At 44.5% G+C, this 18,711-nt stretch overlaps 1 protein-coding gene across 1 annotated transcript in view; it reads right to left on the bottom strand.

Annotated features, from left to right (window-relative positions):
* RAB18 (RAB18, member RAS oncogene family) overlaps window positions 1-18,711 on the bottom strand; it is a 67,310-nt gene that overhangs the window by 36,355 nt on the left and 12,244 nt on the right. The window contains exons 2-3 of the mRNA XM_040352582.1: window positions 3,693-3,748; window positions 121-182 (exon numbers count right to left, since the gene is read on the bottom strand). Coding sequence (XP_040208516.1) covers window positions 121-182; window positions 3,693-3,748 — 118 coding nt within the window. The remainder of the gene's footprint in view (window positions 1-120; window positions 183-3,692; window positions 3,749-18,711) is intronic.

Below are 18,711 nucleotides of genomic sequence, written 5' to 3'. Positions count from 1 at the left end.
TCCCTTGATAACCTACTGATTTTAGAATTGTTCTTGCCGTATCAAAAAAACACACACACACACACACACACACACACACACACACACACTTCATATAGAACAATTTTTCTTTGTACTTACCCAAATCGCCAACTTTGCTTTATTACCATCAACTGAAATGGTTTTCACCTTAAAATCAACACCTACAAAATAAATCATAGTTATATTATTAATTGCAAATAAGTGGCTATTTTTGTTTTTCAATCCCTGATCAATAGATCTATGTGTGACTATTGCACTAAAAATAGCCAGAGGTCTTTCACACTGGAGCAGTGCGCTAGCAGGACCGCTCCAAAAGTCCTGCTTGCCGCATCTTTGAAGCAGTGAAGGAGCGGTGTGTTTACCGGTTCTCCACCGCTTCTTCCCATTCAAAGCAATGGGAAACCGCGGCTATACCGCCAGCAATGCGCCTCTGCAGAGGTGCATTGCCATCGGTATTAACCCTTTTTTTCGGCCGCTAGCGGGAGGTAAAACCGCACCGCTAGCTGCCGAATACCACTGCAATTCCGACGGTAAATCGCTGATAAAAAAAAGTGGTGCTTTACCGCCACCGCACCTCCCGCCCCAGTGTGAAAGGGGCCTTATTATGAATAGCTAAGTCCTTTAATGCTCTTCCATTAGGTGTTATTCATGGATCCAGACTTGGATAAGAAGGAGAATAAAGCCCTATTTGTAGAAGTGTTATTAAATGGAGCAGCTATCATTCTTTGATTTAATATGCAAAAATAAGGAGACAGGAAGGTGCAAGCACCTAGTGCATTACCACAAAATGGATAAAAATTGGATACCTACAAAAGTGCAACTGGTAAAAATACTTGGGGGTTGATTTACTAAAGGCACCATGGTGCACTACAAGAGCACTCGCTGTAGATCTGGACCCTGGACTTAATGAAGCGCAGTGGACCAGCACCAGCAGATGACATGGCTCCCCAAATCAACACAGACTGTGGAAACTTCACACTGGACTTCAAGCATCTTGCAGTATGTGCCTCTCCATTCTTCCTCCATACTCCGGGTCCTTGGTTTCCAAATGAGATGCAAAATTTGCTCTCATCAGAAAAGAGGACTTTGGACCACTGAGCAACAGACCAGGTCTGTTTTTCTTTAGCCCAGGTAAGACGCTTCTGACGTTGTTTGTTGTTCATGAGTGGCTTGACAAGAGGAATACGACATTTGAAGCCCATGTCCAGGATCCGTCTGTGTGTGGTGGCTCTTGATGCACTGACTCCAGCCTCAGCCCACTCATTGTGAAAGTCCCCAACACTTTTGAATGGCCTTTTCCTGACAATCCTCTCCAGGCTGCGGTCATCCCTGCTACTTGTGCACCTTTTTCTTCCACACTTTTCTCTTCCACATAACTTTCTATTAATGTGCTTTGATAAAGCACTTTGGGAACAGCCAACTTATTTTGCAATTACCTTTTGAGGCTTTCCCTCCTTATGGAGGGTGTCAATAATGGTTTTCTGCACAACTGTCAGGTCAGCAGTCTTTCCCATGATTGTGATTCCTACTGAACCAGACTGAGAGACCATTTAAAGGCTCAGGAACCCTTTGCAGGTGTTATGGCTTAATTAGCTGATTAGAGTGGGACACTTTGAGCCTAGAATATTGCACCATTTCACAATATTCTAATCTTCTGAGATTGTGGATTTGGCCAATTATGACAAATCACGGCTTGAACTATCTTGCTTTGCATGTAATGAGTCTATCTGATATTAGTTTCACCTTTTAAGTTGCATTAGTGAAATAAATGAACTTTTGCACGATATTCAAATTTTTCGAGTTTCACCTGCAATAGGTTTAGGAGGAAACCCATATTTGCTTATTATGTACAGATTCAGTTTTTTAGCATCAGGGTTGGCCAACAGGCCCATGGACATGGACAGCTTGCAGAACGATCCTGTATTGTGAGTAATTAAATGAGAAGGTGCTGACAAACGTTTGGAGCCAATTGTCTCAGGAAATGGGTGTGTACGTGTTTAACCACTACACTATCGGCCGCCGTCAATTGATGGCGGCACGATAGCTCTATTGTTCAGACAGGACGTCATATGATGGCCTTGTCTTTTAGAGCCACTAGGGGGCGCACGCTCCGCGTTACTGGGAACTCGATGCTAATGCCCAGGGGGCCACTACGGCCGCCGGGCACCAGCGATTGCCCAGTAACTGTCAGGGAGAGACCGATGCTGTGTCCCTACATAGGTAGACAGATCGGTCACCTCCCCCAGTCAGTACCCTCCCCCACAGTTAGAAACACTATGCAAGGCACACATTCAACCCCTTCCTCGCCCCCTAGTGTTAACCCCTTCCCTACCAGTCACATTTCTACAGTAATCAGTGCATATTTATAGCACTGTTCGCTGTATAAATGTGAATGGTCCCAAAAATGTGTCTAAAGTGTCCGATGTGTCCGCTATAATGTCGCAGTTCCAATAAAAATCGCAGATCGCCAACATTACTAGTAAAAAATTAATTAAAAAAATCATAATTATGTCCCCTATTTTGTAGGCGCTATAAACGTTTCCGCAAACCAGTCACTATACGCTTATTGCGATTTTTTTTTTCTTACCCAAAAAATGTAGACAAATACGTATCGGCCTAAACTGAGGAAAAAAAAAACGTTTTTTTTTTTTTAAAAAATGGAATATTTATTATAGCAAAAATTAAAAAAGTTTTTTTTTTTTTTTTCAAAATGGTCGATCTTTTTTGTTTATAGAACAAAAAACAAAAACCGCAGAGGTGATCAAATACCACCAAAAGAAAGCTCCATTTGTGGGGGAAAAAAAGGACGTCAATTTTGTTTGGGAGCCACGTCGCACGACCGCGCAATTGTCAGTTAAAGCGACACAGTGCCGGTGTAGTGTCACAGTTTGCTCCCTTTTGCAGAATGCTGCGGAAGTCACATGGCGGCGAACTGCGCATGCGTAATGCGTTCCAACGGCAAATGCGATGCGTTCCAGGGGATTCACGACACTACCCTTTAGTGAACCCATCAAAATTTGTCACGGAAGTGACGTAGACGTATTACTATACACAGAGCGGGAAGCAGTGAACCCATCACAATTTATCACTGAAGTGACGTATTGCCATAGACGGAGCGGGAACAGACAGTGAGACATACGGGGAGAGAGAGAGAGAGAGAGAGAGAGAGAGCGAGCGAGCGAGACAGACATACGGTGAGAGAGACATATGGTTCTCATTAGATGTGTATGTCTATTTCTCTCCCGCCCGCCCCCCCCCCCCCCCCCCCCCCCCGCTCTGTCGCTCTGTGTATGGTTCTCATTAGATCTGTATGTCTCTTTCTCTCCCGCCCCCCTGCTCTGTGTATGGTTCCTCGTCACTTCCGTGACAAATTGTGATGGGTTCACTGAAGGGTAGTGTCGTAAATCCCCTGGACGCATCGCATTTGCAGTTGGAACGCATTGCGCATGCGCAGTTCGCCGCCACGTGACTTCCGCAGCATTCTGCGATAGGGAGCAGAATATGACACTGCACCAGAAGCTGAAATTTCGCCTGGGCAGGAAGGGGGTATATGTGCCCAGTAAGCAAGTGGTTAATCATAGCGATCAGAGTAGATTTTCTAATTAGTCCAATCTATGGTTCTTGTCTACAGGTACCTTTACAAGAATGAATACAGCCTAAAAATCACTTACCAATAGTAGCAGCCAGTTCTGGATCAAAAGTGTCGTCTGTGAACCTCAACAGAAGGCTGGAAAAAAATACAGAAAAATACAGAATTTAAAATAGTAGTTAGTTGAAAGTGATATTTAAAAAACAAAAAACAAAAACAAACACAATTACCTGCCCTGTGTAATGGTTTTGCACAGAGCAAAGCCAATTCCCCTTTCCTTGGGGCTCCCACCAGCACACCATGCTCCTCCCCCCTGTGCCCCCACAGAAAGACGTTTGTTATGCGGACTTTCGTGCATGCTCGCTCCTGAGCTCCGCTCCCTCCTCACTGGCTGTGATTGACAAGAGTGGGAACCAATAGCTTTCGTCCTTTAACTGTGCCAATGAGGAGGCAAAGAGCCGAGAGAGAAGCTGCTCTTGTGCACATTGCTGGATCGAGATCAGACCTGGGCAAGTATTTGGGGGGGGGGGGGTGTCTTTAGGAGGTACCTGCAAGATGAAGGTTTTTACCTTCATGCCTAGGTAAAAAACCTTCCTCTTTAAAAGTGGCTTTAAAGGCTGAACTGCAGTCTGCTCACATAATTTGTAATAAAAACATCTTTGCCATTCTGAAGCTTCCCTCCAACCACTTTGCATATTATTTATTTATATAAACCGTGACTCTGTACTTGCCAAATATGCTGCAGAAATCTCCCTTAAGGCTTCATTTCCACTGGCGTTTTTACAGCCACTTTTCTGAGCATTTTTTACAGCTTAAAAACGCCTGTCCATGTTATTCTATGTCATCATGCCCACATAGACGTTTTTGAGCTGCAAATGGCATAGGCGTTTTTGAGCTGTAAAAAAAAACGCAGGACCAGGGCGTTCTGAAGCTCCAGAGTAGAGCTGTAAAAACGCCAGACGTTAAGAAAAAACGCTCAAAAACGCGACCACTGCATTTTTAAAATTTTTTTTTTTTTTTTTTTTTTACAAAATAAACATGGACAGGCGTTTTTAAGCTGTAAAAAAAGCTAACAGTGGCTGTAAAAACGCCAGCGAAAATGAAGCCTTACTGAGACTGGCTGCAATCATTTTAACTGTGGGCAGCTGAAGCTGCTGCTTGTTCACTTCCTGTATTTACACAGACACACACCTCCAGCTCTGCAGCTCTCATTGGCCCTCTTATGGCACATCCCCCCTCCCTTTCTGGCAAATTCTCTCTCTCTAAAAATGTTCTACTATTCAAAGTTAAAAACAACAAACGCAGAAGATTTAATAGATGGAAAAAAAAAATATTGCTGAAGTTCCGCTTTAACTAAAGGACATAAAACGCTTGGAAATATAAATTGTGCTCAAGCAGAGGATCTAGGATTCTAGGTCAAAACATCTATTTTTAAAGTGTCAGTAAACCCAAAAAAATCCATCATAAAAGCCTGCATATTAAATTAGTAAAACTTACACGTTCTTTATTTTTAAAATGTTGCAGTTTGAAAAAAAAAAAATACCTGATCTTGCTCAATATTTGGACTTTTTACCTGGTGTCAACAATCAGCAGCCTTATCTATCCTGTGCGGCAACGTCACCATGGTGAGGCATTGCTGAACAGGTTTCCGAGGCAAAAAAAAAAAAAAAAAGCTGTATCTTGGCACAGAGTGCTCTGTTCCATTCCACGTAATAGCAGCTCCTCATATCACAAGTATGCTGTCAGATATGTAGTTATTACCGCCCTCACCGGGGCAGCAGTCCCTCCACTGGCAGTTAGTCCGCACAGCGACAGCGGGAACCACACAGGTCTCTCACACTGTGAGGTAGACTTGCTTTATCTGAATCAGGAGACAGATGGGGTGTCCAGAATGATCCCTCATTCTACAGAGACTTGAGAGTTCAATGCGAGTGGGAAACTTTGAATCACAAATGTTTCAATAATTACAATGTGCAGCATAAACGTATGTTGTTTATACCCATGGAGACATAACTGTTTTACACAACTAGGGGCAGAAGTTGTGAATGAGAAGCAGCCCTGACTCCCGTGCCCGGCGGGCGCGATCGCTCGTTACAGAGCGAGGACCAGGAGCTGTGTGTGTAAACACACAGCTCCCGGTCCTGTCAGGGAGAGAAATGCTGATCTTCTGTTCATACAATGTATGAACAGAAGATCAGTAATTTCCCCTAGTGAGGCCACCCCCCCCTACAGTTAGAACACACCCAGGGAACATACTTAATCCCTTCACTGCCAGTGGCATTTTTATAGTAATCCAATGCATTTTTATAGCACTGATCGCTATAAAAATGCCAACGGTCCCAAAAATGTGTGCGCCATAATGTCGCAGTACCGAAAAAAAAAAAAATATTGCTGATCGCCGCTATTACTAGTAAAAAATAATAATAACAACGCCATAAAAATACCCCCTATTTTGTAAACGCTATAACTTTTTCGCAAACCAATCAATAAACGCTTATTGCGGGGTTTTTTTACGGAAAATATGTAGAAGAATACGTATCGGCCTAAACTGAGGGGAAAAAAAAAGTTATTTTATATATTTTTGGGGGATATTTATTATAGCAAAAAGTAAAAAATATTTTTTTTTTCAAAAATTGTCGCTCTATTTTTGTTTATAGCGCAAAAACTAAAAACCGCAGAGGTGATCAAATACCACCAAAAGAAAGCTCTATTTGTGGGGAAAAAAGGACGCCAATTTTGTTTGGGAGCCACGTCGCACGACCGCTCAATTGTCAGTTAAAGAGACGCAGTGCCGAATCGCAAAAAGTGCTCCGGGGTTAAGTGGTTAACCATTCCTCCTTTCACCAGGGGGTAGTCACCACGTGGGGGGATATTCTCCCCTTTTGGGGATGCACTCACCAAAATGTGATATTAAAGCAGCATGGAACCATCATCTACATCTCTCATGAATATTGCACTCTCCACCACTTATTGAGTCAAGTCCGCAGTTCCATATAAGGAAATAAAATTCATATAGTGCAGTACCATTTAAAAAGTTTATTAAAACATCCCACCAGTACCCCTTATACAAATATGCGTACCCCAAGAAAAAAAAAATCTCAAGCATATAGTGCAGGGATATGCAATTAGTGGACCTCCAGCTGTTGCAAAACTACAAGTCCCATCATGCTTCTGACTCTGGAGTCATGCTTGTGGCTGTCAGAGTCTTGCTATGCCTCATGGAATTGTAGTTCTGCAACAGCTGGAGGTCCGCTAATTGCATATCCCCGATATAGTGTGTTACTTGTGACTATGGTGTCTCCGGTCACCATGACAATGAAGCCGCTCTGATGCCAGTACGTCTGCAGACTTCCTTTTTCCAAGTCCTTGGAACGCTCGCAGTGTTTCCGATCGTAGGATAGGAGTCACGCACTGACGCGTTTCGTCATTGGCTGACTTCGTCTGAGGACGCGTCACGATCTGTCAGGTCATAAGTCTAAACATCCATACTCTGGCTTTTCACTGTGCACTGAAGCCTCATCGTGATTGTGTAAACTCATCCTTAGGTTTCATTTTGAGTGGAGTCAAAATCATAAAAAACAAAAACAAAACTTCCCTTAAAGTGATACTAAAGCCTTTTTTTCCCCCTTAAAAATAAACATGTTATACTTACCTGCTCTGTGTAATGGTTTTGCACAGAGCAGCCTGGATCTGCCTCTTCCAGGGTCCCTCGTCTACGCTCTTGGCCCCTCAATCCTGCTGAGTGCCCACACAGCAAGCAGTCGAGCCGAGCTGCAGCTCTGTGTCCATTCAGACAAGGAGCCATGGTTTAGCCCCGCCCCCTGTCCCCTGATTGGCTGGCTGACCGATTGACAGAAGCGTGAGCAAATGACTCCACTGCTGCATTTCAGCCAATCAGGAGGGAGAGTCCCGGAAAACCGAGGCACTCATGCACATCACTGGATAGAGATGGGGCTCAGGTAAGTATTAGGGGGGCTGCTATACACAGAAGGTTTTTCATCTTAATGCACAGAATGCACTTGGATAAAACCTTTTGCCTTTACAACCACTTTAAACCCCAAGTCCCAGGCAGAAGAAAATAAAGTCTGTCTTGTGCAGCCATTTCATGATTATTAAAGTGGATGTAAACCCACTCTCATCCTTTCTAAACTACTGCCATAGTGCTGATCTATAAGGATATAGATGCCTCCTGCATGTATCCTTACCTGTCAAATGTCTCCCCTCTGTCTGATACGAGATCCGAAAAAATTGCAGATTCTTTGGGTGTGTCCGTTATCCGGAGCTCGGTGGGTGGAGTCGTGATGTCAGTAGACTCCCCGCCCTCCTCTACACTTCCCTTGTCAACATGCATTTTTTCCTGTGTATTTCTTACACTGAACTTCTGCTATGATCACTAACATCCAGAATGACTTCAGCATGCCCAATCATGCTGGTGTGGAGCAGTCAATCCTGGGAGAGCTGGAGAAGAAAGGAGGAGGAGATCTGAAGTACACAGAATGTCTCTCAGGCTCCTGCATGAGATATGTAAATGACTTATCACTCACAGCAAGGGGGAAAAACAGACTTCTATTTCTCGGTCTGACCATTTTTATCTTATTAAAAAAAAAAAAAAAAGATAAGAGGGTTGCTCAGAGCTGGATTAACTCTTTGTGGCAAGATTGGGCACAGATGACATTAAATCCTATACTGTACATGTCTAAAAATAAATAAAAAATAAATGGAGTTTACATCCACTTTAAAAATAAACACAGCTTTTACTGTTGGCTTGTTAAAACAGAAGCACCCGGTGTTGTTCAAGCTTGATGTGTTTATTGCTTTAACATTATGGCAATAAAAGCAGACATTAACAGGTGCTCCGTATTACTGGAATAGTAGCATAAGTGAGATCCTTGTTTATATGCCGATTGTCACTGAGATTAGTAAAGGACTTCTTTTTGTCTGTAGCAATGTAAACAGACAAAAAGTGTGACCAGCGAGTCACAATGCTAGACAAGGTTCCATGGATTAATTGCTGAATTACTCCAACCAAAACTCTGAGTGGTATAGGAGTTAAAACAACTAAGATTTTTACTTGTGTCCTGGTTGGTGAGATTTCTTCTCACTTTGTCATCATACTATAACAAATAAAAAATCTAGAAATATAATTTACATAATGCAACCTTGAGCAACACCAAGATGTTCCAGAGTGCGATGATCACATCAGTAAACACTGTGATCTGTGAAGCGGAGAGGTTACGTATGTCATTCCTCTGGCACAAGCAACATCAATACCAAGAACTGTCCTACCCCACCCAGCCAGAATCCAATAGACAGGTGCTTCACAATGAGCAACACAAACAATCATAATGTGCAACTCCCTAAATGTCAACTCTGAGTGCTTACTTTAAGTGTTACTAAACCTACAACAGTAAAATCAGTCTGTGTATGCAGTAAAGCATGCTCGTTATACTCCCTGTGGAACCTAAGGGGTTAATGCTCTGCATTGTGTATAAAGGCTGTTTGATTCTGTCTTCTCTGATCCTCTCCTCCTTCCACAATCCATCTGCGGATAGTACAGCGCCTTGGGAGCACTCGGCACATGTTCAGTATGGTGTGTATTACTAGAGGGTTTTTTTTCTTGCGAGTGTGCATGCGATTGGCACAGGGCCAACCGGCACTCTTCAGACAGAGGGTCAGGTGTCCTGCAGCCTCACAGGACAGTCAGGGGAGAATGAAAACTCCTCCCACAACTTAACCAATGCTCGACCAGACACTGATAGATTCACAAGACTGCTATATACTGCTGATGAGAAAAGCCATTTAGCAATTATATTAACTAAAATGATTGCATTTCCATGTTCTGTAAGAAACAAGATATAGTGAATGCAGGGTCCTGGGTTTACTATTACTTGAAGAAAGAAAAAAAAAAAAAAAAATTACACACAATGGCTGCCAAATCTTCATACTCATACCAGAAAGCAGGCACCAGTACTTGCATGTAGCCATGTGGAAGATTTCAAAAGGTATAAATACTTTTTCAAGGCACTGTATATACCGTATTTATCGGCGTATACCGCGCACTATTTTGCCCTGAAAATCAGCGCAAAATCGTAGGTGCGCGATATACGCCGATACCCGCTTTCCCGCCACGAGTTTGAATACTGCGCCGGCATATACCGAGCACAGTACACTCGTGAATGTTCGGGCAGTCTCGGCACCTCTCACACTGACGTCCTGAGCGTACAGGACGTCAGCGCGACAGTTGCCGAGCCTGCCCGAAGATTCACGAGTGTACTGCGCTCGGTATATGCCGGCGCAGTATTCAAACTCGTGGCGGGAAACGAGCGGGGAGGACGCCAGGACGACGCAGAAGGACGCCGGACCCGCCGAAGAGGACACCCGACCCGCCGAAGAGGACACCCGACCCGCCGAAGAGGACACCCGACCCGCCGAAGACGGACGCCGGACAGGACACCCGAAGCCGCAGAAGGACGCCGGACCCGACGAGGCCGCCGATGGACGCCGCGCAAGACACCAAAACTGTAAGTACAAAAAAAACGTTTTTTCCACAGGATTGGGGGCCACTTTAGGGGTGCGCGGTATACGCGGGAGCGCGTTATACCGCGATAAATACGGTAGTTCACTGATATGCTTTGTAAAAATGGGCAGCTACAGAATTTCTATGACTACTAGAACAAAAGAACTGCACGCAATAAGGCCTCATTCATAGACGTACTACAGCGTACACCCGAGCGAGGAGTGCGTTTTCCCCCACAGGGATGTACAGGTGTTCCATGGGACTGCACGAAACACCTGTACAACCCTGTGTGGGTAAACGCATCCCTCACAAGCACGTACTCTGTGTGTACCAGCAATCTGTAGCTGCATCTCTGAAGGAGTCTGCATTTTTTTCAGCTAGCTACAGAATTGCTACAGTAACTGTCCATGTTATTCTACACAGCTGCTGATGACCATGGCAGACGTAGATGGAGACCTACTGTAGCCAGACACACCACCAACTTTAAAGTGGTTGTAAACCCACTGTTACAACTTGCAACTTCAGGTAAGCCTAAATTAAGGTGCGAAGAATATCTCCTTAACCTACACGGTTGAGGAAATGTTTTCACAAAAACGGGCACCACTGTCTACGGGGCATGCACGCCATAGACAACGGCGCAGGCGCACTGAGCGGTGCCGTTTTTGTGAATGCCATTAACACGGTTAATGCCGTGTTTTCGCGCATTCGTGGAGATCTGCTTTTCCCGGGCTCAAGACAGATATTTGCACCCACTTCCGGCCACAGTCTGCGGGAAGACTGCGGGCAGAACGTCACCTCCCGTCCCCCCCCCCCCCCCGTTGTGCTCTGGGAACACTCGGCTCCCAGAGCATAGCGGGAGCCAATCAGCAGGCGCAGCGCAACTCGCGCATGCGCCGTAGGGAACCGGGTAGTGAAGCCGGAGCGCTTCACTTCCTGGTTCCCTCACCGAGGATGGAGGGGGGGCAGCAGAGTGACGAGCGATCGCTCGTCCTCTGCTGCGGACGTCGCTGGACTGCAGGACAGGCAAGTGTGCCGATATTAAAAGTCAGCAGCTGCAGTATTTGTAGCTGCTGACTTTTAATATATTTGTTTTTTCAGCGGACATCCTCTTAAAGTAAAGTTAGCCTAAATTTTTTTGTATAAATGTGAGAGATTTTGCGCCGTGAGAATCGTGATCTTTATTCTAAGCAAAAAAAAAAAAAACATGATTCTCATTTTGGCAAGAATCATGCAGCTCTAAGGTATATGTAAAAACAACTAACAAAAAATGGATTAATTTATGTCCACTGATCGATTTATCGGTCATTACATGATGGCACAATCGTTTGCTCTCACGGCTGAAAGTTTTTATTTCTTTTTTTAAATGGGTTCGGCCGATTTTTCGTATAGTGTATGGCAGCTTAAAGCGGGGGTTCACCCTATTAAAAAAAAAAAAATTTTTTTTTTTTTATTCTACCATTACATTCGGCTACGTAGCGCGAGCTACAGTATGCCGGTCTTACATTTTTTATCCCCGTACTCACTGTGCTATTCCACATTGAAGATTCCGGGGAATGGGCGTTCCTATGGTGAGAGAAGGTGATTGACGGCCGGCCCTGGCACGTCACGCTTCTCCGGAAATAGCCGAAATAGGCTTGGCTCTTCACGGCGCCTGCGCATAGCCTGTGCGCAGGCGCCGTGAAGAGCCGAGACCTACTCCGGCTGTCTTCGGGGAGCGTGACGTGCCAGAGCCGGCCGTCAATCATCCTCCCTCTCCATAGGCACGCCCATTCCCCGCGGGAGTCGGAATCTTCAATGATCCATAGCACAGTGAGTACGGGGATTAAAAATTTAAGACCGGCATACTGTAGCTCGCGCTACGATGCCGAATTTAATGCTATAATGATGTTAAGGAGGGTGAACCACCGCTTTAAGTCATGAGAATCGATTCCCATCTCAGTTAGTGACAATTTTCACATTTTTGCAAAAGACGTGCCTTTGAATCATTTTAGAACACAAACATATAAACAGACAACCAGTGACCATTAGTGGTGCAACGGATCGTCATTGATCCGTATTCCGCACGGATCAATGACTTCGGATCGGGACACACGTAATCCGCCGCGTGCCGCGGGATTGCAAAACAGTAAAACACACATTGAAATTGTGTCCGCTCTGCTCGCCCTGCCTGCTCCTAACCATGCTGTGATAGACAGAATGCGGATCCAATGCGCGGATGTGTTCTGTCTATCACAGCGTGGGGTTAGGAGGATGCGGGGCTGTGTGCGAGCAGCATGGAGACAGTTTCAACATACGGGCGGTGAGCAAACCCTCTCCCCCCCACATACCTCTCTCAGCTGGCTCTGTCTTTGGGACTCCGTCCCCCCCTCCTCCCCCCGGCTGCCAAGTCTCCTGTCCCTGCCGCCAATGCACACAGTGAGAGGGGTGAGCTGTGCTCTTCCCATCTCAGCTGTGACAGGAGTTCTAGCAAAGTGCTATAAGACTCCTGTTTTTGATGTGACAGGGTCAATAAAGAGAACCTGTCACCTCAAATTGCTATCACACATTGAATTGTTTTCTCTTGTGTGATAGCAATAAAGTTAAGTGTAAAAAAAAGTAAGAAATAATAATTCAATTAAGAAAATAATTAAAAAGTAAAGAATAAGAAAAATATAAAAAATAAGAAAATTATACAAAAATAAGCTAAAAAAAAAAAAAAAAAAAGTCATAAAGTAATAACAAAAAAAAAAATATTTGAACTAACCGTGCCGCCCCTGCCATCCAATTGCTATTCTCCGTTGATTGGCAGGGGTATTTAGTTTGGTGGGGAGGGGGTGCATTGCGGAACCTGGCCTTGGGGTGGCAGGGAAAGGAAATCCGGCCCTGCTGGCCGCCCTCTCACTTCCTCTGCCCTGGCGAGGCTGCAATTAGGGGCACAGCGAGGCGCCAATTTTTTTTGCTGATCCGAAACATTTTTTTGATCCGTTGCACCCCTAGTGACCATCCAGTGCCCCTTATTTTCCCACGTGTCATTTACACTAGGGTTGTCCCGATACCACTTTTTTAGGACTGAGTACAAGTACCGATACTTTCTTTCAAGTACTCGCCGATACCGAATACCGATACTTTTTTTTAAATGTGTCCCCAAATGCAGCCATGTCCCCCCACAAATGCAGCCATGTCTCCCCATATGCAGCCATGTCTCCCCATATGCAGCCATGTCTCCCCCCCATATCCAGCCATGTCCCCCCCCATATCTCCCCCAATATCCAGCCATGTCTCCCCCCCATATCCAGCCATGTCCCCCTTACCTGCATCCCGCTGCCGCCGACTGGTTAATACGCGCAGGGAACATTACAGCTTTCATTTGAATAGCTGTAATGATTCGCGCCGCGCTGCGTATAGACACTCCCCCTTGCTCGGCATTGGACAGTTCACCCGAGCAAGGGGGAGTGTCTATATGTGGCGCGGCGGGAAACACTACAGCTATTCAAATGAAAGCTGTAATGTTCCCCGCGCGTATTAACCAGTCAGCGGCAGCGGGGATGCCGGGGGATGTGGCGTAACGGCGGCGGGATGCGGCGGGGGGGTATTCTATTTCGGTATCGGGGGTATTTGCGGGAGGGAGTACGAGTACTCCTGCAAATACTCGGAATCGGTCCCGATACCGATACTAGTATCGGTATCGGGACAACCCTAATTTACACAATTCTAGAACGTGCAAACTATTGCCGGTCATGGGGTATAGAGATCCATAACTGCTCTGTGGATGTGACGTTAATCCAAGATGCTCAGACACTATAAAAAGATATCATGTTGGTCTCTGGGATGATAAATTGGCTGTTCATTGTACATTATCTCCAATCGTGGGACCCCCGTTGCTTTTCCATAAATGTGATCTGAGGGATTTAGTCACGGATACCTTCTGAGCAGTAGGATGACAGGTCTGTGTCTGCTATGCTGATGCAGAGGACACGGACACAGCCCGCTGTCCTCTATGGGCTGTAGGATGCAAATGGACCACCACAGTCCGTTTCCATCAGAACGTCATCCGATCCGATAAACAGAAGGGGGGAACGGATCATGATCTGTCTGTTTTTAGGGGACAGAGTCAGATGTTACAACTGACACATGTGCATTGACATCCGCTGCTCCATAGAGAGCAATGGACAGTCTGATCGGGTCCGCCTGAAGAACTAATAGACGATTGGTCCGGCAGTATGAACGGGGCCTAATGCTTAAAATGGTCACATACATGACATGACAGAATATAATCCTGTAAAAGGAATTTCATAATGCCACAATGAGACTAAAGGAACGAATACAACATGACCTGGATATCTAGCCAATTTATATATAGAATGAACTTTGGAATAATAAGCCAATAATAAGCCAAGTGTTCATAGGAAGTACAGTGAGGTCTCAGCATTTACTTGAAGGCAGTGTAAAAAAAAAAAAATTGATTTGGTTCCTTTGAAAATAAAAGATATAATTATAGAAGACGCAGCAGTCGATTTACAATATACACTCATGTGGAATTAACAGCTTAGTAAGCCATGGGCTCATTGTAAATACGTGAGTGACTCATACAAAACGCATAGATTTGACTTCAATAATAACAGTAATTAAAATGTCTTTATATACCACTTGTTATTGGGCGCTTTTATTGTTGAATTATTCATCAAGTGTATAGGTTGTTATTTGAAAGTCTGTTTTTAGAGTTCTTAGCACATCCTTTGTTATTTAAACTGAACCAGTCAGCCATTTCAACGATTTAACTGTTGGACTCCTTTCACACTGGGGTGTTTTTCAGGCGCTTTTGGGCTAAAAATAGAGCCTAAAAAATGGCCCCCTGCAGTCTCAGTGTGAAAGCCCGAGTGCAAGCAAGCAGCTTCTTTGGAGCGGTGTGTACAGCGGCAGCGTGGCTGAACCGCCGGCAAAGCCCCGCTGCAGCAGGGTTTTGTGAGTAGTTTTAACCCTTTTTCACCTGCTAGCGGGGGTTAAAACAGGGCTCGACAAATCCCGGGCGCCAGGTCGCCATGGCGACTAGAAATAGGGTCCTGGCGACTTGGCAAAAAAATATATATATATTTTTTTTTGTGAGCTGGCGCCATCTGGTGGTGAGCCGTTGGTATTACAAGTTATTACCACCAGATGTGTAAGCTGGCGCCATCTGGTGGTGGCCGTTGGTATTACAAGTTAAGCATTACAAGTTAATGTCATTTTTCACTATTTTGACTGCCATCTTCTTCCCTCTAATTAGAACCCCCAAACATTATATATATTTTTTATCCTAACACCCTAGAGAATAAAATGGCGATTGTTGCAATACTTTCTGTCACACCGTATTTGCGCAGCGGTCTTACAAGCGCACTTTTTTGGAAAAAAATTACACTTTTTTTTAATAAAAAAATAAGACAACAGTAAAGTTATCCCCATTTTTTTATATTATGAAACATAATGTTACACCGAGTAAATTGATACCCAACATGTCACGCTTCAAAATTACGTCCGCTCGTGGAATGGCAACAAACTTTTACCCTTTAAAATCTTCATAGGCGACATTTAAAAAATTCTACAGGTTGCATGTTTTGAGTTACAGAGGAGGTCTAGGGCTAGAATTATTGCTTTCGCTCTACCAATCGCGGCGATACCTCACATGTGTGGTTTGAACACCGTTTACATATGCGATCGCTGCTCACGTATGTGTTCGCTTCTGCGAGCAAGCTCGTCGGGACGGGGCGCGTTTTCTGGCTCCTAACTTTTTTAGCTGGCTCCTAGATTCCAAGCAAATTTGTCAACCCCTGGGTTAAAAGCACCCCGCTAGCGGCCGAATACCTCCGCAAAAAACAATGGTAAAGCGCAGCTAAAAAAAATAAAAAAAAAAAAAAGTAAAAAAAAACGCAGACACCGTCTGCACCCCAGGGTGCAAGCACCCATAGGCCTCACGTACACTGTTGCTGGTAAACAGACGTTTAGGAGCAGTTGGGCATTTTTTTTCAGCTGCCCCTGAACTCTCCTCTTTATTATCTTATCAGTACATGTACACAGGGTCGTTTACAGTCATTTCTAGGCAGTCTAGTTGCAGGGGTCTCAAACTGGCAGCCCTCCAGCTGTTGCGAAACTACAAGTTCCATAATGCCTCTGCCTGTGGGAGTCATGCTTGTAACTTCCGCCTTGCAATGCTCGATGGGACTTAAAGTTTCACAACAGCTGGAGGGCCACCAGTTTGAGACCCCGGGTTTAGGCTGCATTCACACCTGAGCGTCGGTCGTTTTTTCCGGTGTTTTTTTCCGGCGTTTTGTCGCGCTTATTTGCGCATTTGCATACAGCGTCGTCTGACGTTTTTGTACTTCGGCATTTTTTATTTTAGCCAATAGGAAAAATGATCATCTTTTCATCACTTGTTGCTATGTTGGTAGTTTTTTTTAATCTTCTGCCTGGGTGAAATGTTCTATTGATTAAAGCGACAAAACGCCCGTAGCAAACGCTCGTTGTCGCGCTAGTCGCTTGAATCGAGCGTTTCCATGGAAAATGGAAACGCTCAAAAACGACCAAACCGCCCGATACGCGCAACAAAAAAAAGGGTCCGGAACTTCTTTGAGCTTCAGGCGTTCGGCGTCAGGCGTATTGGCGTGCAGATGTGAACCATCTCCATAGGGAATAATGTATTTTTTCCCCTCTAGCGTTTTTGAGCGTCGCGCTTCAGGCGACAAAACGCTCAGGTGTGACTGCAGCCTAAGAGGCTTTTTTTGGAATGCAAAAAAAAAAAAATATATAAAAAAATGGGTTCAGAAGATGAATGCTTCTAAACGCAAATGGGGAAAAACAAGGCATGTAAACGCGGCAAAACTGACGTTTTAAACATGGGTTACTATCTGTCAAGTTTAATCGTTCAGGAGAGGTTGTAAAAACACCCCGTGTACATGAAGTTTTAGGGCCTCATGCACACTGGACGTTTTTACAGCTGCTGTTTTTTGCTTCTACAATCAATAAACTCCCCATCATCTTATCCTGTGTCCATACTATGTTGTAAACTGTTTTTGACTGGGGCGTTTTTTGGCCGTTAAAAAAAAAAAAAAAAAAAAAACACAACATGTGGGTTCTGAGAGGCAGTTTTCAGCTGTAAAAACGCTTGAACGTCAAAAAACGCAAATAAACGCTCAAAAACGTGACTCGCCAGCGTTTTCGTTTTTAAACCAGTGAAAACATTTTTTTTTTTAAAAGACGCTAAAAAACGCTATTGCAAAAACATTAAAAACGCACTGCAAAGCTACTGCCATTTTTTATAACGTTATTATAACATCCAGTGTGCATGAGGCCTTAAAGCTCTGCCTACAAGCTGCAATCACAAGGTGCCTACTATCACCCATGTAAGCCAGACATCCCCTATGAGCCTCTCTGGAGCGGGTTTCACATACACTCTGTACAAAGATATTGACATCATGCTGAGGAATTAGAGAACCAAACCTCAAATATGCAAGTTGTTTCACCATCCTGGGACACTCAGCCCCTTCTATGTCTTGTTTTGTCAGGTTTTAACTTGTAGCCTACATTTCTTACACCAAGCAATGTTTCTGGCTACAACTGGGCAGCAGGCTAAATATTTTCTACACGTCACAAGTGTCACATGAATGCGTGCTATGCAATCTTCCTTTACTGCTCCAACATAGGGGAAGAAAGCTGCAGGGTGCTTAGAGAGAACGGCACTCACCGATGGAAGTGATTGCGGGTTAAGATGCAAGGTAATCAGCAGATGGAGATTCAGCTAGGCTTCATGTACACCAGCCTACATTTACCTCGGCCAAACGCAGCTCCTAAACGCCTATGTATGCACATTTACTTTTTTTTTTTGGAGTTGAGGTTAGGAGTTTTGGCAAAAAAACACTAAAAACTCTAGTTTAGGAGCTGCCAGTGTACATGAAGCCTTAGAGCCCATTCACACCTAGTTTTGTCGCCTGTAGTGTGACACCCGCTGCCGCCCCGACACGCCAGAGGGATGATTTAACATTGCCCTCTATGGAGATGGTTCACATCTCCACGCTGAACGCCGTACGCCTGCAAAAAAGTCCCGGACCTTTTTTTCAGGCGTCTTTCGGCGTTCGGCATAGGAGATAGGAACCATCTCCATAGAGGGGGTGAAGGCTGCATTCACGAATCGCGGTACAAAACGCCGCAATTCGCGGGACAAAACGCTGCGATTTAGTACGCCGAGGTGTGAATGCAGCCTAAACCACTTCAGCCCCATGCCATTTTGCGATTCGGCACTGCGTCACTTCAGTGACAATTGCGGCGTCGTGCGACGTGGCTCCCAAACAAAATTGGCGTCCTTTTTCCCCCACAAATAGAGCTTTCTTTTGGTGGCAATTGATCACCTCTGCGTTTTTTATTTTTTGCGCTATAAACAAAAATAGAGCGACAATTTTGAAAAAAAAATGCAATATTGTTTCCTTTTTGCTATAATAAATATCCCCCAAAAAATATATAAAATACATTTTTTTTTCTCAGTTTAGGCCGATATGTATTCTTCTACATATTTAAAAAAAAAATTGCAATAAGCGTTTATTGATTGGTTTGCGCAAAAGTTGAAGCGTCTACAAAATAG

The sequence above is a fragment of the Rana temporaria genome, chromosome 5 (assembly GCF_905171775.1).
Source record: "Rana temporaria chromosome 5, aRanTem1.1, whole genome shotgun sequence".
NCBI classification, from domain to species: domain Eukaryota; kingdom Metazoa; phylum Chordata; class Amphibia; order Anura; family Ranidae; genus Rana; species Rana temporaria.
The sequence above is the reverse complement of the archived record's forward strand: the minus strand, read 5'-3'. Positions and strand labels throughout refer to the sequence as shown.